The sequence below is a fragment of the Dama dama genome, chromosome 33 (genome assembly GCF_033118175.1).
Source record: "Dama dama isolate Ldn47 chromosome 33, ASM3311817v1, whole genome shotgun sequence".
NCBI lineage: Eukaryota > Metazoa > Chordata > Mammalia > Artiodactyla > Cervidae > Dama > Dama dama.
The window spans coordinates 62,988,329-63,014,535 of record NC_083713.1 but is presented as its reverse complement, the minus strand read 5'-3'; the positions used below and the strand labels follow the sequence as shown (position 1 = coordinate 63,014,535).

General features: G+C 36.8%; 2 protein-coding genes across 5 annotated transcripts in view; one reads left to right on the top strand and one right to left on the bottom strand.

Annotated features, from left to right (window-relative positions):
• ZRANB3 (zinc finger RANBP2-type containing 3) overlaps nt 1–26,207 on the bottom strand; it is a 285,930-nt gene that overhangs the window by 144,109 nt on the left and 115,614 nt on the right. The window lies entirely within an intron of this gene.
• Nucleotides 4,474–8,708, top strand: LOC133051285 (ATP synthase subunit g, mitochondrial-like). The gene is made up of 2 exons (XM_061135813.1): nt 4,474–4,578; nt 8,280–8,708. Exons 1-2 carry the CDS (start codon nt 4,474–4,476, stop codon nt 8,649–8,651), a joined length of 477 nt encoding a protein of 158 aa, XP_060991796.1. The 3' UTR covers nt 8,652–8,708.

Here is a 26,207-nt window from a genome sequence, read left to right as displayed (position 1 = left end):
ACAACTGGAGGAATAAATTAACTTACATCACTAAAATTTACATTTGTAATGAACAGAGAAATAAAAGAGTGCATTAAAGAAAAAAGTATGACAAATACAAAATTATCCATGTTCTATAACAATGCTGTGAATATGCTGATCACAAATGTAAACAATAGGGTCTTTCAAAAGTATATGAAAACAAAGACTAAGCAACAAAGGACAGACAGTGAATATCTACACTCAGCAAACTGATTATTGCCAATAATGATCACAAGTCAACTCAGCTAGATATCTGATAAAAGAAAACTTAGTAAGTCCTTTGCTTGGGTAGAGTAAATAATTACAGCATGGTGTTTTGTATCCTTTTTTTATGTGGCAAGACTATAATTAATTTGAAGACAACATCAGAGTAAAGAACAAAGAAGCTCATGTATGCTTCCCTGAAGTTCAGATAGTATGTTAAAATAATATTTTCTTCAATTATATAATAGCATAGAAATCATGCTGGAAGTGAAGTAAATAAATAAGGTCACCACTTATTTCTGACAAGAAGAAAATTACTTTTGTTTTCAAATAGGAAATTAATGTAAATCAATCAAAAGTTTCAGACAAAATTTTTACAAGGTTATTGGAATGCCTTCAGTTGAACAAGTGCTTGTATTTTATCTGTCAGTTCTTGTGTTGACACATAACAACCACTTTACAACCATTAGAATGAACCTGAAATTTCAACCCAGGAATTTTTGAAGTAATTTAAACAATATCAGATTCACTACTCAGATTCAGAACTGAGACTCATTTAAAAATGGGTCTTTACATGTATTGCAAAGGAAATAAGTACACAGGAAGTCTTCATAAGATAAGGTTTCACTCATTGGAAAAGACTGATGCTGGGAAAGATTGAGGTCAGGAGAAGGGGGTGACAGAGGATTAGATGGTTGGATGGAATCACCAACTCAATGGACATGAGTTTGAGCAAACTCTGGGAGACAGTGAAGGACAGGGAAGCCTGGTGTGCTGTATTTCATGGGGTCACAAAGGGTGGGACATGACTTAGCAACTGAGCAACAACAACAACATAACAGGAAGTCTTTCTAAGGTAATTTTTTTTTATTTTTTTAAAGAAAAGTAAGAATAGTAAGCGGTTACATAAAATGAAAAGAAAACAAGCAAAAAGAAAACAAAATGCTAACCACATCTTCTACCAGTTGCCAAAATGCCACTAATGACTGAAGACAGAGCCCTAAGGAGTTAGGTAGATAGCTTTCAAAGGTTAAAAAATAAAGGATGATCATAAAAGCCTGAGGTTAGGCATTGTTTGCTGGAAAGGAAACAAGAATGTGAATCATATGAGGCTGCAAAATCAATCTGTCATTCTAAGAAAAAGACATGGGATGTTACCAAAAATAAAAATTGCAGTTTAAACTGACTTAGGCAGTAAAGAAAAACTCTGGACTCTGAAGCAATAAGACAGAGAAAATAATGAATGTTTTGAAAACATTAAATACTGAAAAATTAATTTTTGTATGTTAAGAGAATCTTTGAAGAGATGATGCAGGGGGCTAAAAATCAATGATACCACATTAAGGAAAAATTTCCTGGGTCCAAACCAGTTTTCTCCACTAGAGTAGAACCTGTATAGGCTGTTTCAGTGTTAGAATTACAGATAATTTCTCCTAGAATGCAACGTCACATGAACCCAGGGAAGTATTACAGCAAGGTGAGATTTTTTTATTTCTGACATTTTTATTAGATAGGGATGCACCTTGTTTTCCCAATATAATTAAACATATTATTGGATAACTCCACTCTTCTTTCTTTTCTGTCTTCTATTAGAACTAATAATGGCTCCAAATTTCTTAAATGAATCGATGTACAGAATATGCTCAAGAGTGCATAGCCTGTCAATTATTACTTAAGGAATTCAATTTTAATCCATAAAAAGAAATGAGCTATGTCAAAATTATGATAATGGCATCATATCCTAGTCACAGTCCTCATTTATTAAATATTATTCATGTCAAAACAAAAAATTGACTCTGGTTTTATAGAACCAGTTGACTAGAGAAAATGTAATATATCTGAATTTCAGAAATTTTAAGGAAATATTATCTAAGAAAATCTTCCTAAGACAAAGTCAAATTGGCTTTAGAATCAAAATAAATGCTACTTGCAAAGTACTAATAACTGTAACAATAAAAAATAAATACTAGAAGTTAATTTAAAACATTTTTCATTTATTTTTAATTGAAGAAAAATTACTTTACAGTATTGTATTTGTTTCTACCAAACATGAATATGATCAGCCAAAAGTTAATTCATATGGTAAAGTTACATATGTTAAGGAAAATTAAAACACAATGAAAATGTTGGAATAAGAAAAATAATACAGGAGTTTCCTGGTGGCTCAAGTGGTGAAGAATGCACCTGCCAATGCAGGAGACATAAGTTTGATCCCTGGTCCAGGAAGATCCCACAAGCCATAGAGCAACTAAGCCCATGTGCCAAAACTACTGAGCCCGTGCTCTAGAGCCCAGGAGCCCCGACTACTGAGGCCATGTGCAGCAACTACTGAAGCTCATGACCCTAGAGCCTGTGCTCCACATCAAGAGAAGCCACCACAATGAGTAGCCAGAGCACCACAACTAGAGAGTAGCCCCCACTTGAGAAAGCCCACGCATAGTAACAAAAACCAAGCACAGTAGAAAACAAAGAAAAAAATTTTTTTAAGTAATACATGTTAGGAATTAATAGTAGAATTTTTAAAGTAAGATAAACTCAATTGATAAATTGATATATTATGAAATAACCTAAAACATAAGGATCCCTGGTAGCTCAGATGGTAAAGAATCTGCCTGCAATGCAGGAGACACGGGTTCGATCCCTGGGTCAGAAAGATCCCCTGGAGAAGGAAATGGCAACCCACTCCAGTATTCTTGCCTGGAGAATTCCATGGGCAGAGGAGCCTGGTGAGCTTCAGTCCATGGAATCACAAAGAGTCAGACACGACTGAGTGACTAACCTAACCTAAAATATGGCCTTTAAATAAAAGTATACTGAAAAGTGATGGAATAACTGATAATATTACTTCATCTATCTCTTCTAACATTATTTGTCTTTAATACCCTCAGTACTAATATTAACAAAATATATAAAGAATCATTTCAATTTACATGTAAACTCACACAGGACAGGAAAGAAAAAGGTCTTGGAGCAGCAAAAATGAAGAGTAAGGAGACACATAGCTTAGAACTGTGTAAGAGATTTACGTAAAGGGCCTAACTTGTCTCAGTAGTTGATAATCTCGAGTAACTAAAAGCAGGTTAAATTATGCTTAGTGGCTCAGACAGTAGATTCTGCCCACAACGTGGGAGACCCACGTTCAATCCCCAGGTCAGGAAGATTCTCTAGAGAAGGGAATGGCTACCCACTCCAGTATTCCTGCCTACAGAATTCCATGGACAGAGGAGACTGGCAAGTTACACTGCATGGGGGCCCAAAGAGTTGGACACGACAGCGAGTAACACTCTCCTGCTTAGTGTACAAAGTTTAAAGAAGCGGGAATATACTGAAAGAATTTGAAAAAAAAACTCTTTCTTTCAAATGTTATGACAAAAATAAAATTGAATGCCTCACTGTCATAAAAACTTTTACTCTGGAAACATGTCATTTAAGCTTAAATACATAAAATATAAAAAGCAGGAAAATAATATCATTATTAAAAATATATTATAGCAAATTCCCTGGTGGTCCAGTGGTTTAAGATTCAGTGCTTTCGCTGCTGTGGTCCAAGTTCAGTCTCTGGTTGGAGAACTAAGATCCCACAAGTCACATGCCATGGCCAAAAATATGCATATATGATATAATAATTTATACTAATATGTTATTAATATGATATATACTTATAACATATATTAATAATATAATTAGAGATATATTATGTATATAGTATGTATCAATATATATTAAATATTATACATTAAATTTTATATATTTAATATATTTTAATATGCTTTATTTATCTATTAAATTAATATATATGGTTTTCTTTTTCTGTTAATGCCCTAAGTTTATTTAATTTTTCCTGGTGGTTCAGACAGTAAAGAATCTGCCTGCAATGCAGGAGACCTGAGTTCAATCCCTGGGTGGGAAAGATCCCCTGAAGAAAGGAATGGTTATCCACTCCAGTATTCTTTTCTGGAGAGTTCATGGACAGAGGAGGGTGGTGAGTTACACAGTTCATGGGTTGCAAAGAGTCAGACATGACTGAGTGACTAACACGTTCTATCACTTTATTTACAAATCATATCTAGTATGCTGAGTTTAAGACAGATCTTTTTTCAAAATGTCTGCACTGCTCCATATGTGTTTCATGGATTATTTTTTAAGCAGTTGGTGTCTCACTACAAAGAAAGGTGCAGCAAATCCAGATTCCAAGTACAAAGGAATTATAACTAGTAACTACCAGTTGTTTTCCACTAAAAATAGTAAATGCTTCTCTTGGCCCTCCTCACAGCAGTTTCTACAGATCACAAGCGCTGTGACCCTCCCAACACCGTGCTGTCAGAAGCTCTGCGAAAGGCACAGATGCGGAAGGTAGAAGTAGTGGCATCAGCCCAAGCCTTCCTCTCCTCACAGCCTTGCTCCCTGGTGTCTAGTTTAACTTTCTGAATTAACTTTACAGCTTGAGAGAAGGAGAATGGGATTAAAACTTGCAGAAAATGCCAGAGTGAATCATTCTATTGAAAACTTGTGGCTCACTTATGAGTAAACTTACATAAAGGTTAAGAAAGATACACACTTCATATCACCAATACAGAACAAGAAGACACTAAGAATAGAGAAAAGCAGTTTTTAAACTTTTAAAAAAGCAGTGTAAGCCATTTTCAAATAAATCATTACACAGAAACTCAACATTGATCAAGCAGAAAAAGTTAGGTAATTGTAGCTGAAGTAAGGTAGAAACTTTGTAGCATCAAAGTTTCTACACCCAAGTCTCAACCTCAGTTCTGTGAAATACAACTCACAAACCATGGAAGGTCAATAAACTCGTCGATTTTCTTTTTCCCGTTTGAATGCTGGTTTTACACTTAACTCTTCTATAAGATCCACCTTAAATCTACCTCCTTCACAAAGCATTCTGACTTCGTCAAACTGGAATTAATGTTTCCTTCCACAAAAGTACCAGGAAATTACACTGTAAACTTAATTTCTAACACTTCCAGTATCCTACATTTTACGTGTATCACATAGAGACACATACCGAACAGTCATTTCCTGATTGAAAGCTTCTCTGAGAGTGTTTTAATCTACATTCATAATAACTTGTCAAACAGAAGACCGTCAATAATAGATAGGAGTAAAAGGTAGGTTAATCAATGGCTAGAGAAACAAATGGTTTAAAATATTCTAATGTAAATAAATAAATAAATAAAATGTTCTAATGTAAAGAAATAAGACTTGGATTGATAACAGCCCCTAACTGTTATCTATGATAGGGCTGTAGCATTTAGGTATATTCAGAATTGTCTAATTCTCCATGCAGATGTGGCCCCTTTCAGCTGTTCAAGAGCTGTGGACACTTAAGTCCATTACTTACAAAAAAAAAAAAAAAAAGGAGATTATAGGGTGATAATCAACTTTAACCTCCTCTCCAGATTTTAAATAATTTCTATCCCATTAAGAACATTTCATTTAATAAAAATTGGTAAGGTAGGAATGCTTATAGCATCCTCCTAACAATGGACTTGGGAGTATCAATGTCTAATAACAGTGCCTAGGGGTGAGATAATGGCATTAGCGCTTTGCGTCTTTCAATGCTTGATATTCCAGGAAGACGCCTTGTGTCTAACTCTGTCTGGGTTCGGTTTAACTTACTACTGCTGTCACCTTTGCATTGCATTTTGAATCCTATCCAAGACTACCAAGAGAACACTGTAATAACCCAGCTGTGCAAAACAGCAGGAGCCCTGAACAAAATTACATCCCCTCTCAAAGAAGCCAGGGTAAACGTCTTAAAAGTTGAAAATGCAAAAAAATAAATAAATAAAAAGAAATAAAAATTGAAAATGCAATCAGTTGCATTCATACATTTCAAATGTTCAAGAAAAAAACAATTTCAGATGAACTGCAGAAAAACAGACAACTCCTTGCTGGACATTTTTTTAGTTGATTTTTTTTTTTTTTTTTGGCCACACTACGTGGCATGTGGGATCGTAGTTCCCCGACTAGGGATCAAACATATGATCCCTGCATTGGAAATGCAGAGTCTTAACCACTAAACTTCCAGGGAAGCTCCTGTGCTAGTCATTTTAATACAATTTTAAAACACTTAAAGGAATATTTTCTCCATTAACTCCATGCCAAGAATAACTGGAGGTAGGTAGTAGTGAATTGTGGACCTAATTTAAAGTACTGATGACTATAGACAAGATGCCCCTCTTGTTCAGATAAAGAGATGTTTATCTGAGATGAGCCCAGAAGGTCTCAAGTCAACAACAACAATTAATAATACAAAAGTTCTGTTCTCTCTCTTCTTTACTCATTCAGAAGGCATTAACTGGAAATCTACTGTTCCCTAGACACTGCTAGGTACACATGGTTTGAATCCTAGGAGTTCCAATATTTGGGAGAGAACCAGATAATACTGTGTAACATGATTCAAACTAAAGTAGAAGTGAGGGGACTTTCTTGATGGTCTAGGGGCTAAGACTCTGAGCTCCCAAAGCAGGAGGCTGGGGTTGGTACCTGGTTGGGGAACTACATTCCACATGCCACAAATAAGAATTTGCATGCCCCAACTAAAAGATCCCACATGCCACAACTAAGATCCAGCACAGTCAAATAAATGAATAATAAAAATAAAATAAATTTTAAAAATAAATAGAGTAGAAGTGAGAACCATAGGGACCAAGAGGCTCAAAGACTGGTGATACATATGTTGAAACAGAGGAAGTGATATCTGAAGAGATTTTGAATTAGGTTTTTGTTAGGTGAACTTGGGGAAAGAAGAGGACACAAAAGGAAAGGAATTAATCAGAAAAAGAACAGCATATATAAAGATAACAAAGTGTAACAAGTCATGGTGTTTGGGCATTGAAAAGGGGAAAGGACTATCTGAGATATATTCCATCTGTTCCTTCCATAACTAATTTCATGAGACAAGTATTACTCCAACTGTACCCAAAGAAACTAAGGCTCAGAGAGGTTAACTGTCTAATACAACCCTGGTAACAAGTGGTAGATTTTATAATAGGTAGGAAGTTGGAAGTATCATCACAACTTATGCCAGAGAAGGGAAGAAGAGAATGGAAGACATGGGTAGCAATTACATTGTGAAGTGCTTTATTCTATAGGCAACAGGAGGAAATGGAGAATTTGAGGAATATAACTCTAGCAGCAAAGAGTAGCTATTTTCATTTGACTCAGCTTTGACCTTTGTAAAACAACGGGAGCACTTCCTGACTTATTCTACAAGGTCAGCTTTATCTGAAACCAAAAACAATGATATTAAATTAAACACACACACACACACACACACAAACAACAGATCAATACTCTGTAGGTACACAGATGTAAAAATCCTCAACAAAATATTAGCAAATCAACTCTAAGAATGTATAAAAAAGAATTATATACCATGACCAAGTAGAATTTACCCTACATAAACAAGACTGGTTCAACACTTAAATATGAATAAATGTAATCCACTAAAGAAATAGACTAAAGAAGATAAAACCATATAACTTTATCAACTGATGCAAGACATGCAGTTGATAAAAATCAAATCCCAATCATGACAAACGCTCTCAGAAAACTAGAAAGCCAAGAGAATATCCTCCACTTAATTCTTTGGAGTTATAAAGAGTTATCTACAAAATACCTACAGCAAACATCATACTTAATGGTAAGAAAACCAGACATTTCCCTCCTTAGGCTGAGAACAAGACAAGGATGTCCTGCCTTAACTCCTATTCAACACTGTGCTAGAAGAAATAGGTAGTACAAGGATAAGAAAAGGATATAAAAGGTATATAGATTGTAGATATGATATTATATATATAAAACCCAAAAGACTCCACGAAAAACTATGAGTGTTAATAAACACACCCAGTTAAGTTACAGAATACAAAATCAATACACAAAAATTTGTTGCATTTCTATTACACTAACAACAAACTACCAGAGAGAGAAATAAGGGGGGGAAACCACTAACGACATCAAAATGAATGAAATACACTGGAATAAATTTAACCACGGAGGTGAAAGACCTTTACTCTGGCCTTCCGGGCGGGTGACATTCAGCCGGCCAGTCGGGGCGACGGGCTCTCCGTCCTAGGACCGTGGCCCAGTTTGTCCCTAACCTCGCGGAGAAGGCCCCGGCGCTGGTCAACGCTGCTGCGACTTACTCGAAGCCTCGATTGGCCACGTTTTGGTACTATGCCAAGGTTGAGTACTATGCCAAGGGGTTGGTTCCTCCAACCCCTGCTGAGATCCCTACAGCAATGCAGAGCTTGAAAAAAATTATCAACAGTGCTAAAACCGGTAGCTTCAAACAGCTCACTATTAAGGAAGCTCTACTGAATGGTTTGGTGGCCACTGAGGTGTGGATGTGGTTTTATGTTGGCGAGATCATAGGCAAGCGTGGCATCATTGGCTATGATGTTTGAAGACCAATTTTTAACATGTGACTATATTTGCTTTATTATTCAAGTGTTCTTGGACCATGTGTGAACAGACTGCTGTTTGAATAAAATAAGACAATGTGTCAGAATCAGTGTTTTCTCTATCAAACACTACATGGAAGGTCACAATTTCTCTTGATATTAAGTTGGATTGTCTTTTGCTTCAATATATTAATACAGCTCTAAATGCATGCCTTTGCTTAGCCTGCAATTTGGAAAAGATATATATGAGTATACCAACCTGGTACCTGTATAAATGAGGTTAACTTTATTTTGAAGGCTTGAAACAAATGATATTTAAGCTTTATTTCTAGAAAAGCTGGGGGAAAGGCTTTGAGAAAATGAGAACTTGCTCCAGTAGGAGAAATAATAATACCATGTGCTAAGTATGATACAGTTAAATCACGTAGCATTAAGAATACAATTTGGACTGTTTTTCTTCACAAAAAATCAGAGAAAGATCCCTTTGACAACACCTTTTTGTCAGTTTGAATATAGCCTCCCAAAAGAACAGCATGGTGATAATCTGTGTATCTTTGTAACATCTTTAACATTAGGACAGAGTGAATGAGCGCGTTAATGTATTTTTCATCTTATTTTGATACTTGTTATATTATTAATCTGTCCAGTTTTTAAGGACCTATCTTCGCAAAAATAAAATATCCTATAGATATTTAACAGGGTTATGATTTAGTATTGTCCTTGGGTCTAAATAGTATATTATGTCCTGAAATAAATACAAGTGATTGGTAAAAAAAAAAAAAAAAAAAGACCTTTATTCTGAAAATTACTAAGACACTGATGGAAAAATAGAAGACACCAAAAAGAGGAAAGATATTTCATGCTCAAGGAGTGGAAAATTTAATATTGTTAAAATGTCCATATTATCCAAAGCAATTTAAGATTCAGTGCAATCCTTATCAAAATTACAATGGAATTTTTCACAAAATAGAAAAAAATGGAAAATTTTCAAAAAATAGAAAAATTCACAAAAATCTTAAAATTTGTATAAAACCACAAAAGACCCTGAAAACCAATGCAAATCATGAGAAAGAACAAAGCTGTGGCATCATGCTCCCTGAGTTTGATGGCATCTGGTTCCATTACTTCCTGGCAAACAAATGGGGCAAAAGTGGAATCAGTGACAGATCTTACTTTCATAGGCTCCAAAATCACCATGTGTGGTGACCACAGCCACAAAACTGAAAGATGCTTATTCCTTGGAAGAAAAGCTATGACAAAACTAGACAGAATATTAAAAAGCAGAGACATCACTTTGCTGACAAAGGTCCCTATAATCAAAGCTATAGATTTTCCAGTAGTCATGTGTGGATATAAGAGTTGGTCCATAAAGAAGGCTGAGCTCCAAAGAATTGATCTTTTAGAATTGTGGTACTGGAGAAGACTCTTGAAAGTCACTTGGACTACAAGGAGATCAAACCAGTCAATCCTAAAGGAAATCAACCCTGAATATTCACCACAAGGACTGATGCTGAAGCTAAAGCTCCAAATACTTTGGTCACAAGATGAGACAAGCCAACTCACTGGAAAATACTCTGATGCTGGGAAAGATTGACGGCAAAAGGAGAAGGGGACTACAGAGGATGAGATGGTTGGATGGCATCACCAACTCAATGAATGAGTTTGAGCAATGTCCAGAAGACAGTGAAGGACAGGGAAGCTTGGCATGTTGCAGTTCATGGGGTCACAAAGAGTGGGACAAGATTTAGTGACGAACAACAAAAAGTGATAGTAATCAAAGCACTATCATATTTGCATTAAAACAGACATATTGATCAATGGGACAGAATAGAGCCAAAAATAAACTCATGCCTACATGATCAACTAATTTATAATAAAGAAACCAAGAATACATGGAGAAGGATAGTCCTTTCAATCAACAGTGTTGGAAAAAATGGACAGTTACTCACACCACACAAAAAATTAGTTTTGACCACTATCTTACACTACACATCAAAGTTAAGTTAAAATGAATTAAAGACTTAAATGTAAGGTTGGAAACCTTAAAACTCCTTGAGGAAAATGCAGGAGGATCAGTCTTGCCTATGATTTGGAATTTGATACCAAAAGCATAGGCCAAAAAAAGCAAAAATAAACAAGTGGGATTACCTGAAACTAAAAAGCTTCTGCATAGCAAACAAAACCACCAACAAAATAAGAAAACAACCTATAGAATGGAAGAAAGGGCTTACAAATCACATATTTAATAAGAGGTTAATATTCAAAATATGCAAACGACTCCTACAGCTCCATGGGGGGTAGAGGGACCCACAAACAAAAACAAAAAGCCAATTAAAAAAGGGACAAAAGACCAAATAGATATTTATCCAGAGAAGACATACAGATGACCCACAGGTATGTGAAAAGACGCTCAATGTAACTAATCATTAGAGAAACGCAAATCAAAACCACAATGAGATAACACCTCTTACCTATTAGAGTGTGAGTGTATGTTCAGTCACTCAGTCATGTCTGACTTTTTGCAACCCCAAGGACTGGAGCCTGCCAGTATTCTCTGTCCATGGAATTTTCCAGGCAAGAATACCACAGCAGGTTGCCATTTCCTACTCCAACATATTAGAACAGGTATTATCAAAGTAAGAAATAACAAGTGTTGCTGAAGATGTGGAGAAGAAGGAACCCTCCTACACTGTTGGTGGGAATAAAGACTGGGACAGCCACTGTCGCAGGATGTTTCTCAGGAAATCAGAGGTAGAACTCTCACGTGATCCAGCAACTCTACTTCTGGGTATTCACCCAAGGAAAATGAAAACACTAATTCAAAAAGATACATGTATTCCCATTTTCATTGCAGCATTATTTACAATAGCGAAGACATGCAAATAACTTGTGTTCAACACACACATAAATAGAATGTTATTCAGCCATTTGTCACAACATGGATGGACCTTGCAGGCATTATGCTAAATGAAACAAGTCAAAGAAAGAAAGACAAGTACTGTATAATTTCATTTATGTGTGGAATCAGACAAACAAACGAACAGAGTTCATAGATACAGAGGACAGACTGGTGGTTTCCAGAGGCACGGGGTTGGGGTGGACAAAACGGGTAAAGAGAGTCCAAAGGTACAAACTTCAAGTTATAAAATAAATAAGTCATAGGGATATAATGTATACCTTTATGTGACTGTAATTAATAATACTGTATTGTATATCTGAAAGCTGCTAAAAGAGCAGATCTTAAAAGTTCTCATCACAAGGAGAAAAATGAACAACTGTATAGTAACTGATGCTAACTAGACCTATTGTGGTGATCATTTTGCAATATATGCGAATATCGAATCATTATGCTGCATACCTGAGACTAACTATAACAGTGTATGTCAATTAAACCTCACTAAAAAACAAAAAACTTACTAATGAGCAAAAAAAAAAAATCAAAGAATTCCTCAATAAATGGAGAGAGAGTCTGTGTTCCTCTGTAACAGGAAGGAAAGGGGCAGGACACAACTTTTGAAAGAATAACATAGCCCAAGGACACAACATAAACTGATTAGAATCAAACAGGTCCAAGATGGCAGACAAGTTGACTTTGTTTTTTTTTTTTTTATTAGTTGGAGGCTAATTACTTCACAACATTTCAGTGGGTTTTGTCATACATTGATATGAATCAGCCATAGAGTTACATGTATTCCCCATCCCGATCCCCCTTCCCACCTCCCTCTCCACCCGATTCCTCTGGGTCTTCCCAGTGCACCAGGCCCGAGCACTTGTCTCATGCATCCCACCTGGGCTGGTGATCTGTTTCACCATAGATAATATACATGCTGTTCTTTCGAAACATCACACCCTCACCTCCCACAGAGTTCGAAAGTCTGTTCTGTACTTCTGTGTCTCTTTTTCTGTTTTGCATATAGGGTTATCGTTACCATCTTTCTAAATTCCATATATATATGTTAGTATGCTCTAATGTTCTTTATCTTTCTGGCAAGCTGACTTTGATTAGACCCTGATCCTCAATCAGCAAGCTAAATGACACACCCAGAGGTGCCATGACAGTTTGTTCAAAGGATTTATTAACAAAATAAGCCACCCGTTATATACAGATAAACAATACAGATATTTATTAGAGAATTATCTAGCTTACTTTTAATACACTAACATTAAAAGAAAAGAGAAATAGGAAGAGCAGAGGACACATCTCTAAATTGGGTTCTGACTAACATCCAGACTTAAAAAGAGGTGGGAAGTTCCAAGTCATAGCACATCTGGAGTCCCAATTGGGAAAGGGTTCCAGGTAGCGCGTCCACTCTGTGGGTGAGACTTCAAAAATTGCAGTTCCGGGTTCCCGCTTATAACTCCAGGACAGACGCAAACCAATATCATCATCAATCTGTGACCAAGTTGCAAGCTCCCCCCCTTTTTTTTTTTGCAAGCCCGGTTTTATGTTAGTTTTTTGTTTTCTCTTGTAAAACTTGGAATGTTGCTAGGGTTTGGTTGGTCAGGCCCCTCAAGAGGCTCAAAAATCTCAAGATTCCTTCCTGATCTTATCTATGGTGCTGCAAGTCTTGCACTAACAGCAGGCAGTCCCTCATAGTCACTCCCAGGAAGGGCAGTGTCCAGGCAGGTTAGAAGCAAGGTCAGGGGCTGCTCTGCAAAGCAGTTTAAACAAGACTATTTATTTAATTTCCCTAACACAGTTCCAGTCCATGTCCCACTCTTTGCAACAGGAGCTTGCTCAAACTCACGTCCATCGAGTTGGTTATGCCATCCAACCATCTTATCCCTTGTTGCCTCTTCTCCTGCCTTCAGTCTTTCCCAGCATCAGGGTATTTTCTAAAGAGTCAGTTCTTTGCATCAGGTGGCCAAAGTATTGGAGTTTCAGCTTCAGCATCAGTCCTTCAAATGAATATTCAGGACTGAAATGCTTTACGATTGAGTAGTTTGATCTCTTTGCAGTCCAAGGGACTCTTGAGTCTTCTCCAACAACACAGTTCAAAACCATCAATTCTTTGGCGCTCAGCTTTCTTTATGGTCCAACTTTCACAACCATACATGACTATTGGAAAAAACCATAGCTTTGCCTAGATGGACATTTGTCAGCAAAGTAACGTCTCTGCTTTTTAATATGCAGTCTAGGATTGTCATAGCTTTGTCATAGCTTTTCTTCCAAGGAGCAAGCTTCTTTTAACTTCATGGCTGCAGTCACCATCTGCAGTGATTTTGGAGCCCAAGAAAATAAAGTCTGTCACTGTTTACATTGTTTCCCCATCTATTTGCCATGAAGTGATGGACCAGATGCCATCATCTTCACTTTTTGAATGTTGACTTTTAAGCCAGCTTTTTCACTTCCATCAAGAAGCTCTTTAGTTCCTCTTGCTTTCTACCATAAGGGTGGTGTCATCTGCATATCTGAGGTTGACATTTCTCCTGGCAATCTTGATTCCAGTTGTGCTTCATCCATTCCCTTGTGGCTCAGCTGGCCGAGTCCGTCTGCAATGCAAGAGACCTGGATTCGATCCCTGGGTTGGGAAGATCCCCTGGAGAAGGGAAAGGCTACCCACTTCAGTATTCTGGCCTAGAGAATTCCATGGACTGTATAGTCCATGAGGTCGCAAAGAGTCAGACACAACTGATACACAGCCTTGACGTACTCCTTTCTCAATATGGAACTAGTCTGTTGTTACATATCCAATTCTAACAGTTGCTTCTTGACCTGCAAATAGATTTCTCAAGAGGCAGGTCAGTTGGTCTAGTATTCCCATCTCTTTCAGAATTTTCCACAGTTTGTTGTGATCCACACAGTCAAAGGCTTTAGTGTAGTCAATAAAGCAGAAGTAGATGCTTTTCTGAAACTCTCTTGCTTTTTCGAATATCCAACGGATGTTGGCAATTTGATCTCTGGTTCCTCTGCCTTTTCTAAATCCAGTTTGATCATCTGTAAGTTCTCAGTTCACATACTACTGAAGCCTGGCTTAGAGAATTTCGAGCATTACTTTATACTAGAGTGTGAGATGAGTGCAATTGTGCAATAGCTTGAACATTCTTTGGCATTGCCTTTCTTTGGGACTGGAATGAAAACTGACCTTTTCCATTCCTGTGGCCACTGCTGAGTTTTTCAAATTTGCTGGCATATTGAGTGCAGCACTTTCACAGCATCATCTTTTAGGATTTTAAACAGCTTAACTGGATTGCTGTGATACTGAATGGTTTGCCTTGGAAATGAAACAGAGATTACTGTTGTTTTTGAGATTGCACCCACATACTGCATTTCAGACTCTTTTTTTTAACCTATGAGGGCTACTCCATTTCTTCTAAAGGGTTCCTGCCCACAGTAATAGATTTAATGGTCATTTGAATTAAATTTGCCCATTCTAGTCCATTTTAGTTCACTGCTTCTTAAAATGTTGATGTTCACTCTTACCATCTCCTGTTTGACCACTTCCAATTTACCTTGATTCATGGACCTAACAGTCCAGGTTCCTATGCAATATTATTCTTTACAGCCTCAAACTTTACTTCCATTACCAGTCACATCCACAACTGTGTGTCGTTTTTGCTTTGGCTCAGCCTCTTCATTATTTTTGGAGCTATTCCTCCATTCTTTTTCTCTATTTCTCCATTCTTCTCCAGTGGCATACTGGGAACCTACCGACCTGGGGAGTTTATCTTTCAGTGTCATATCTTTTGGTCTTCTCATACTGTTCATGGGGTTCTCAAGGCAAGAGTATTGAAGTGGTTTGCCATTCCCTTCTCCAGTGGACCACGTTTTGTCAGAACTATCTACCATGATCCTTCCATCTTGGGTGACCCTACACAGCATGGCTCATAGTTGCATTGAGTTAGACAAGGCTGTGATTCATGTGATCAGTTGAGTTAGTTTACTGTAATTATGGTTTTTATCCTGTCTGCCCTCTGATGGATAAGGATAAGAGGCTTGTGGAAGCTTCCTGATGGGAGGGACTGACTGTGGGGGAATCTGGGTCTTGCTCTGATGTGCAGGGCTATGCTCAGTAAATCTTTGATCCAAGTTTCTGTTTGTGGTTGGGGCTATGTTCTCTCCCTGTAGTTTGGCCTGAGACTAAACTATTCTAGGGGTAATGGCGGTAATGGTGACCTCCTTCAAAAGGACTTATACTAGCATGCCAGGGGCTCACAGGCACTATCAGTCCCAAGACACTGTCAAAAGACCAAGGAGTGGGTGGTGGCCCAATTCCTGGAAATCTCCACCCCTTCCCAAAATTAGCTGGAATAATCCTCCCACTCATTAGCATATGAAATTGCCCAGCCTATAAAAACTAACCATGCCACATTTCCCGACTACACTTGCCCTCTGTGACGGTCCACACTCTGTCTGTGGAATGTGCTTCTCTCTGAATCTGAATAAATCCATTTCTTACATCTCACTTTGTCTCTCACTGAATTCTTTCTGGGAAGAGACATCAAGAACCTGAGCTACATTAGGTCCTAAAACCAGGTACTGTGGGTTTTGGCTGGGTTCAAGTCCCAGCCACATGGGTTCAACTCCCAAGCAGGGTTTTGGTTGTGTTCAAGTCCTGGTCATGTGGGTTCAAGTGCCTAACTGGGTTTTGGCTGGGTTCGAGTCCCAGCCATGCAGGGGGTTCTAGCCCGGGTTTGAGTCCCAGCACGTGGGTTCATGTCCCAGTCTGAGGTGAACAGTTTCACATGGACTAAAGACTCACTTTGTTACAGTTTCTTCCCGACTTGGTCTATAAATCTACAGATTTATAGATTCCACCCATCTTTATCTATAAATTCAAGGCAATACCAATAAAAATCCCAGCAAGCTGTCTATAGAGACTGAGATACTGATTCTAAAATTTCAAGGATTATTATAAAGCTATAGTTATCAAGATAGTGTGGTACTGGCAAAAGAATAGACACAGGTCTTGGGAACAGAAGAGAGAGCCCAGAAATAGACCCATACAAATAAAGTCAACTGATCTTTGATAAAGAAGCAAAAGTAATTTTTTCAACAAATGGTGCTGGAACAACTGGACATCCATATGCAAAAAAAAAAAAAAAATATTCAAGGCACTAACTTTATACCCAAAATCAATCATAGACCAAAGTGTATTGTAACACTATAAAACTTCTAGAAGGTAACATAGGAGAAAATCTAGGTGGCTTGAGTTTGGCAATAAGAAATAAGACCAAAAGGGCAATCAATGGAAGAAAAAGTTGATAGGTTGGATTTTATTAAAGGTAAAAACTTCTGCTCTGTGAAAGAAACTTTCAAAAGAATGACAAGGTAAGTCAAAGCATTGGAGAAAATACTTGCAAATCACATATCTGATAAAAGACTTGTACCTAAAATATACAAAGAACTCTTAGAACTCAACAGCAACAAAAAATAATCTAATTAAAACATGGGCAAAAAACTGAACAAAGACCGCACCAAAGAAGATTCATAGATGGCAAATAAACAAATGAAAGGATGCTCAAAATCATTTGTTATTAGAGTACTGGAAATTAAAAAAACAATGAAATTCCACTATGCCTAGTACAATGGCTAAAATTTTTTTTTTTCATCTTTTTTTAACTGACATTAGCAACTGCTGGTGAAAATGCAAGTCAAGGGGAATTCTCACTCATAAATAGTGGGAATGCCAAATTGTACAACCACATCTAAACACAGTTTGACAGTTTTAGACAAAAGTGAACATATTCTCACCACACATTATGGGTTAAATTGTGTCTACTCACCAAAAGATAGATTGAAGTCCTACCCAATCAGTATTTCAGGACATGACCTTTTTTGGATATAGGGTTGTGCAGATGTAATTAGTGAAGAGGATGTCATATCACAGTAGGGTAAGCCATTAATCCAATATGACTAATGTTCTTTTTTTTTTTTTTTTAATTAATTGGAGGCTAATTACTTCACAACATTTCAGTGGGTTTTGTCATACATTGATATGAATCAGCCATAGAGTTACACGCATTCCCCATCCTGATCCCCCCTCCCACCTCCCTTTCCACCCGATTCCTCTGGGTCTTCCCAGTGCACCAGGCCCGAGCACTTGTCTCACGCATCCCACCTGGGCTGGTGATCTGTTTCACTATAGATAATATACATCCTGTTCTTTCGAAACATCCCACCCTCACCTTCTCCTACAGAGTTCAAAAGTCTGTTCTGTACTTCTGTGTCTCTTTTTCTGTCTTGCACATAGGGTTATCGTTACCATCTTTCTAAATTCCATATATATGTGTTAGTACACTGTAGTGTTCTTTATCTTTCTGGCTTACTTCACTCTGTATAATGGGCTCCAGTTTCATCCATCTCATTAGAACTGATTCAAATGAATTCTTTTTAACGGCTGAGTAATATTCCATGGTGTATATGTACCACAGCTTCCTTATCCATTCATCTGCTGATGGGCATCTAGGTTGCTTCCATGACCTGGCTATTATAAACAGTGCTGCGATGAACATTGGGGTGCACGTGTCTCTTTCAGATCTGGTTTCCTCAGTGTGTATGCCCAGGAGTGGGATTGCTGGGTCATATGGCAGTTCTATTTCCAGTTTTTTAAGAAATCTCCACACTGTTTTCCATAGCGGCTGTACTAGTTTGCATTCCCACCAACAGTGTAAGAGGGTTCCCTTTTCTCCACACCCTCTCCAGCATTTATTGCTTGTAGACTTTTGGATAGCAGCCATCCTGACTGGCGTGTAATGGTACCTCATTGTGGTTTTGATTTGCATTTCTCTAATAATGAGTGATGTTGAGCATCTTTTCGTGTGTTTGTTAGCCATCTGTATGTCTTCTTTGGAGAAATGTCTGTTTAGTTCTTTGGCCCATTTTTTGACTAATGTTCTTACAAGAGGATTAGAGACAGACAGAAGGAGAGAATGCCTCATGAAAAGGGAGGCAGGGATTGAAGTGACACATCTACAACCCCAGAAATGCCAAAGACTGCCAACCAACACCTGAAGCCAGGAGAAAGGCTTCAAAGAGATTCTCCCTCAGAGCCCTCAGAAAAAAAAAAAATTCCTGACACCTTGATTTCAGACTTCCAGCCTCTAGAACTGACAGAGGATAAATTTCTGTTGTTTTAAGCCACCAAGTTTGTGGTACTTTCTCATGGCAACCCAAGAAAACTAACACACCATATAATCTAGCAGTTGTACTCCTAGTTACTCAACTGATTATACCCACACAAATAGCTACAAAACTGTCAAAACTGGATGCAACAAATACACCCCTTCATCTTGGTGAATGGAAAAACAAACCGTGGCACATCTGTATCATGGAATTTTATTCAGTGATAAAAAGAAAAGCTATCAAGCCACAAAAAGACATGGTTGAAACTTAATTACATAAGGCTAAGTGAAAAAAGTCAGTCTGAAAAACCTACAAACTGTAGACTGCCAATCGTATGACATTCTGGAAAAGGCAAAATGATAGCGTCATTAAACACATCTTTGGTTGTTGGGGGTTTTGGCCTGAAGGGAATTAAGTAAGTGAAACAAAGGGGATTATTTAGAGCAGTAAAATTATTCTGTATGATACTGTAATGGTGCCTAAAAGACATTAAGTATTTGTGAAAATCCATAGAACATTATAATACAATACAAAAAGTAAACTTTGATTTATACAAATAATTTGAAAATAATTTAGGAGGTGAGACGATCTCATGATGCAATGTAATGTGTGATACAATAATTGGAATGTATTATAAGTGTATGAAACAACTTCACTGCATCACAAAGAGAAATAATTCCGAAAATGAATGGAATCTGTAAAAATAAAGGTAAAGGGAACTGTACATAAGCACTGAATTCTAGCTAACAATTTTCTTTCCTGTGAGGGTACAGGTTAAAAATACTGAAACCACCATGCCTGTATACTAGAAATGCTTAATTAATTAAAGAGATATCAGATGGTGGGAGCTCGGATTCTCACTGATAGACTGGGAAGTTACAGTTAAGCAAGGGGAAAAAATAGAATGATCCATGTGGTAAAGGATTAGAGCTGGAGAAATCAAGAAGAATTCATGTTTATCTTAAATACAGATACAGCTAGTTGCATAGATAAATATCTATAAATATGTACATACACACACATATGTAAGTACACACACATTTACCTCTTTGTTCTGTCAGCTAAGAGAATCTAGAAGAAATGACACCTCAGTAAAAATGAGTACACCTACCACCTAGGTCTGATTCCAGTATCTTTCTCCAATAAGAAGAACCAGGATTTCCTGGAGAAACGGGTGATTCAAGGACTGGGGTAGAAAATATACAAGAGAAGCCTGGAGTATCTTGTAGTGCCAGAAAGTGAGAAAATGCTGTAAAAAAAAAAAAAAAAAAAACCAAAGAAAACACAAAACTCCAAACAGAACAGCCTATAGAGAAGTGGGCATGTCATGGAACACGGGAGTGAATTAAAAGACCTCCCAACGGCCAAAGCTGGAACCATTTGCATAACAAAATTAAAAAGTACTGATAATAACCCAAAATATAAAATGAATGTCCATGAGTCCTACAGATATAAATACACAGTAAAGTAAGTGAGTGAACGAATGAATTACAAATAATTTATGTATTTGTTGTTGTTTAGTAGCTCAGTTATGTCCTACTCTTTTGCGACCTAGCTTGCCAGGTTCTTCTGTCCATAGGATATGCCAGGCAAGAATACTGGGGTTACTAGAGTGGGTTGCCATTTCCTTCTCCAGGGGATCTTCCTGGATCTTCTCCAGGGATTGAACCTGTGTCTCCTGTATTGGCAGGCAGATTCCTTACCACTGAGCCACCAGGGTAGCTCAATTTATGTATTTACTCTGCCTTTAAGGAAGCAGAACATAAATCCCCATTCTTTAAGTATGGGCTACATTTTCTTTCAAAAAACACAGTATAAAAAAAAAAAAAAAAAAAAACACAGTATGGGAAGGAACAACAAGAACAACAAAACAAGTAATTTTACAGGGTAAAAGCCTGACAAACATTACATCAAGCCAGGTAATCAAGGTTAACATCAACAGTGATAAGGTAAATTGATATTATGTACCCTTGCTATTACATGGTGACAATGGCACTTTATCTCTGTGGTCTTTTTGTCAAAACACATTACCCCAGTCTGATCATGAGAAAAACATCAGACAACATATCCCAATTAAGAGACATTTTACCAAATACTAAGCAATTAATTCTCAAGACTGTAAAGGTCTTCGAAAACAAGGAAAGTCTGAGAAACTCACAACTAGGAGAAGCTATTGGTTAGTCATGTGGATGTGAGTTGGACCATAAAGAAGGCTGAGCACCGAAGAATTGATGTTTAGAACTGTGATGCTGAAAAAGACTCTTGAGGTCCCTTGGTCTGCAAAGAGATCAAACCAGTCCATCCTAAAGGAAATCAACCCTGAATATTCATTGGAAGGACTGATGCTGAAGCTGAAGCTCCCATACTTTGGTCATCTATGCGAAGAGCCAACTCATTAGAAAAGACCCTGATGCTGGGGAAGATTGATGGACAACAGAGGACAAGATGGTTGAATGGCATCACCAACTCAATGGACATGAGTTTGAGCAAGCTCTGGGCAATGGTGAAGGACAGGGAAGCCTAGCGTGCTGCAATCCATGGGGTCACAGAGTTGAACATGACTGAGCGGCTGAACAACAACCACCTTTCTATTTAAAACATATAAAGGAGTTACATGTTATAAAACACGGCTGGACTCCTGCAAAAGAAAAAGGACATCAGTAAAGACCTGAGGATGTCTAAATAGAGTATGGTTTTTAGTTAACAGTACTAATATATGAATATTGGTTCATTACTTGAGACACATTACTACTAGCATAGTAAAGTAACTAATAATGCGGGACTGGCTTTGGGGTGTAAGAGAACTCTCTGTACTATCTTCACAATAACTCTATAAAACTAAAAGTGTTATTGAACTTCCCTGGTGGGACAGTGGATAACAATCTACCTGCCATTGGAGGGGTCACAGGTTCGATCCCGGTCCAGGGAGATTCCACATGCCGCAGAGCAACTAAAGCCCGTTTACCACAACTACTGAGCCCATGCTCTAGAATCTATGAGCCACAACTACTAAAGGCCCTGTGCCCTGGAGCCTGCACCCCACAAATACACCGTCGACCTGCTGCAATTACTGAAGCCCAATGCCTAGTGCCTATGCTTCACAACAAGAGAAATCCCCACAATGAGAAGCCCATGCACTGCAACAAAGAATAGCCCCTGCTCTCCACAACTAGAGAAATGCTGCAAGCAGCAATGAAGACCCAGTGCAACCAAAAAATAAATAAATAAATAAATAAAAAGACTATTCTAAAATTTAAAAATTATTTTTAAGAAAGGACATTCAAAAAATAGTAAAGCTGGCCTTAGAAATGAGGAACAAGCAGGCAAATGATACCGTTTTAGAGAACAGTCTCAACAGCACAAATGCTATCACTTATCATTCACCTTCATCCATTTGAGCACTGTGTCTTACAGTCTTCTACATTTAAGAATCCTTTCAAAACATAGAAAGTTTGGTGCCTGCAGGCTTTGTATAGAACAGCAATAATGGACTCGGGAGATGGATTATTTCAGATTAGATATCAGCTTCTAGCATGTCCCAGCTCCATTTACTAACATATCTGTGTTTCAGCTTTCTCATCTAAAAAATGATGGTGGTAGTAATAATCATAACCTTTTATTGGGTTGTCCAAAGATAAAATAAATGAATACATGTAAATCAGTAGAACCTGGCCCATATGTGTTAATTAAGTATAAAGTTTTTAATTGGTCTATTCACTCAACAAAAATGGACCACCACCCCAAAGGGGTTATGTTTCTGTTTATCAGAAACAGTAAAAGCTCAGAGGGGATTCAATTCCGCCAGGGTCTGGTAAAGAGAAAGGATTTGTAGAAGCAAATGGAATAAAAACTATCATCTTAGCTCACTTTGTCAAACCAAGGTCGGCTTATATAAAAGGAAAACTAAATTTCTTCACATCTGGTTTAATTTCTTAGTCCTCAAACCTAAAATGTTGGCAGAGTCTATATCACAGTATCAATTTTAAGGTATTCTGCTCAGAAATAATCTTCTAAAAAGGGTTCTTTGGTGTTTTGAGACACCTACAGATTTCTGCCTGCAGAGAAAATCACAAGGCTTTTCAAACTTCAGCCTGCAGAAAAACTTCTGCAAGCATTCAACAGCTTCCACAGCCTTTCCCCTCCAAACTTCTCTTCCAGAGAAGCACCTTGAACAAAAAAAAAAAAAAGAGCATCCATAATGATAACTCTCTGGTCTCTGTTCCAAATATTTATCTATTAATCCCAAAACAGTCACCAAGTAAGCCAAGCCAAGTGGCTTAGCCTTGACAAAAGGTTTCCTTTTCTTCTGAAAAAGGAAGGAAAGCAATACTTTATTTGGTATACCATCCCTCTGCCTTCCAAATGTTTTCTCAAGTAACAGGAAGGAAACTTAGGGAAAAATGTAGGGGGAGAGGACTAAAGTATAGTACTAACAAAACTATTACAAACAAGGAAAGTAGGAATTTTCTGACTCTGATAATAAATTCAATACGCAGAGAAGACAGATCCATGTACTGACATTTTGTCCATAGCTGCACAATTATTAAGCTATTTATCTAAACCCAGGCTGTCAATCTCATTTTCTTAAGTAAAAATGAACATCACAAAAATTTTGTAAACACTAAGCTTCTCCAAAGAATAATTGCCTTTAAATCCCTGAAAATAAGGTATTAAATATGTAGGTTTAATATTTTCCTCATGTGTATCCACTTGAATTACCTGGTATATGTTAATGGGAAATTATTTTTCACATTTAAAATCTTTCTGTGAATAAAAATCTTCAACAGAACAAAGACACAGTGGTTAAAAAACTATTAAAAAAACAGTAAAGGTAGTAGTGCAAGAGCCTGACAACAGACTGTGGCCCGAAATTCCATTATTAAAGGAATACTATTTCAAAAGAGTTTCTATATGTTTACTGTATAGCTCTTGAGACAACACTTAACTACACAAAACCAAAAAGGGGAAACAGGAATTAAAAGAGCTTAAGCTAAGTCTGCAAAGTTAATTTTATTAAAAGTTGCAGCTTTGTTGCTTACCTGAAACATAGTTTTATAATAAATACTCAAAGATCACACAATCAGACAAACAGAAGTAAGTCACCATTCCAATTTTAACTTAATGACTATCTTATATGCAATAGATAGATTATATAATTCCACAAAGATTTTATACATTAGAAAAGATACTAGTGGAAAGATACTAGAAGAGGACGCAGTTACACCAGTGAAGGAAGTCATTTGCTTCTAAGCTGGGAAAGAAAGATCACAGCAGACAGTTAAATTATACAATACTCCAAGTAGGTAGTCAAGCATTAAAAAAAAAAGATTAATATTAGAGATGTAAAACTATTCTCCTAAAGCTCTATTTATAAGTTGAATATTCATCATATCAAAATGTATTTTTAATTTTAAAATCAAAATGTAGTTGACCTCCAAATTATAAACTGCATTTCCTTCTCTGACTTCACTACTGTTTTGCGATAAGAGCAAGAGAAGGAGAACAGTATTAGAAAATAAAATGAAGGTCAAACCAGAGTTCATATAATTTACATATATACAAGTTCTTTCTATTTCAAGACTTTCAATTTACTCACTTTCATCCATATTAGCTCAATAAGATTCCACAGAAATGGCATTTCAACTCAATCAAAAAACAGAGGATGTTATTATATTTTGAGCTGTGATCTTAGAATTTACACTATGTTATTTCTGTGACTATTTTTTGTATTTATATGTTAAATTGAGGACTTTTCCTTAATTAACCTTATTGATAGGGGATTCAACATAATGAACTTTGGAAAGTCAAATAAGTGTAAAAAATAAGAGTCTTTAAAGTGTTAGTGAAAAGGGAAGAGATATGAGGGACACAAAAGGGGGAATCTTCTTTTAAGTACTGAGAAAATATTAAAAGGTTCTTTTAAATTTATTAAATTAAAAAATAATAGTTTCGGAAGATTACCACAAATCCTTCTACATGTACCAAGTGTAACTGTAAATAATAGGAGATGAAAAGTGAAGAGTATAATGAAAAACTCTTGTTGGCTAAAGCGTTCATGATGAACTCATCATACACCATCCTTAGTCTAATGTTAACTGAGAAAACAGGGAAATATAAATGCTAAGCAGAGTTAAGGTGCTAATCAAATGTTTATTTCAATCCATGAATGATTCTGCACATTCAAGGCATATTCAAACCACTATAACACCAAATTGAGGAACAAGGTAGCAATAACATGTCATAACCAATAAAATGTTCCCCATGAATCACTTGAGGAGATTACCAAATAATACAACATGTTATATTGGCTGTGAACATAAAACTGGTCTGTTTAAAAAATAATTTATATATACATCAATACATGTAGTACACATTTATACATTATATAAAATGGTTATGCCTAGTTCTAAGGTTTTGAAGTATGAATTTATACTCCTATTTGGTGAAAACATATTCAGGGACTAAAAACGTAAGCCTCTTTTAGTAATTTTGGACTCTCAAATCTATAAATTTATGTAGATTCTTTCAGAATTCATCTTGTTCCAAAATAGAAATTTCTACTTTTTTTCCAAATGTCCATGTCCTATCTCTTTAATTATATTGCTGAACTTCTTCACAGGCAATGACTATGTTTCTAACTGTAACATTTAGTCTAAACAAATGCCTATAGAGTTCAAACTAAAAACTTCGGTAATTATAAATCAGCATGAACCAAGAAGCCATATATCAACCTCCTGCTTCGCATTCATTTGCATGTTATACTCTTATTTACTTTTTCCTAGAGGCAGGCCATTGGTGAGTCTACATGTAAATTAAATGAAAAAATAGCTAATTGAGAGAATTTTTTATGGTTTCACTTATATCTTTTTAAAAAATTCAATATCCATTTTCTTCATCTCTGATATATTTTTAAATGTATATGTTTTGCTATCATTAAAGATATCATGAAAACAGTAACACATTTTTCAAAATGATATAAAAAATCAGAACTTTATTGACTTAAATTTACTCAGAATGTATGCAGAGTACTGCAGCTTATGTAGCAAGAGCTTCCCTTTCAGTGGAAAATCTGAATATGAGTATATACAAGTACATGCCACTCAAAGGTATCAAATTGATTAGTGACAATGAAACACCATTTGAATAGTACACTTCACATTCATACAAAACAATTAAAAATAACCTTTAAAGCAAAATCTTAAAAGTCCAGGTTCTAAGCAAGCAGCATTTTGACAAGTAAAGAAGAGTTGAGCTTCATTTGGGGTTGCATTCATTCTTCTGAGGCCACAAATATAGAATTTTTGGATCACTAATTTTAATACTAACATGTTCCAAATGCACGCCCTGCATGCATGCACACACAAACACACATACACATTCTCTTTCTCTTTCTTACTCTCTCTGCTGCTGCCCTGCCACCCTCCTCCTCGCCCTCCCCCTCTCCTCTCCATATACAGACGTACAGTCATATGAGAGAGAGTACAGGGTAAATA

What these genes read in the sequence shown, in the direction of transcription:
- LOC133051285 (XM_061135813.1), top strand. Translation starts at nt 4,474, where the DNA reads ATGCTTCTCTTGGCCCTCCTCACAGCAGTTTCTACAGATCACAAGCGC. An exon ending in GAAAGGCACAGATGCGGAAG is followed by an intron (nt 4,579 to 8,279) that starts GTAGAAGTAGTG and finishes CCGGGCGGGTGA; the next exon opens with CATTCAGCCGGCCAGTCGGG.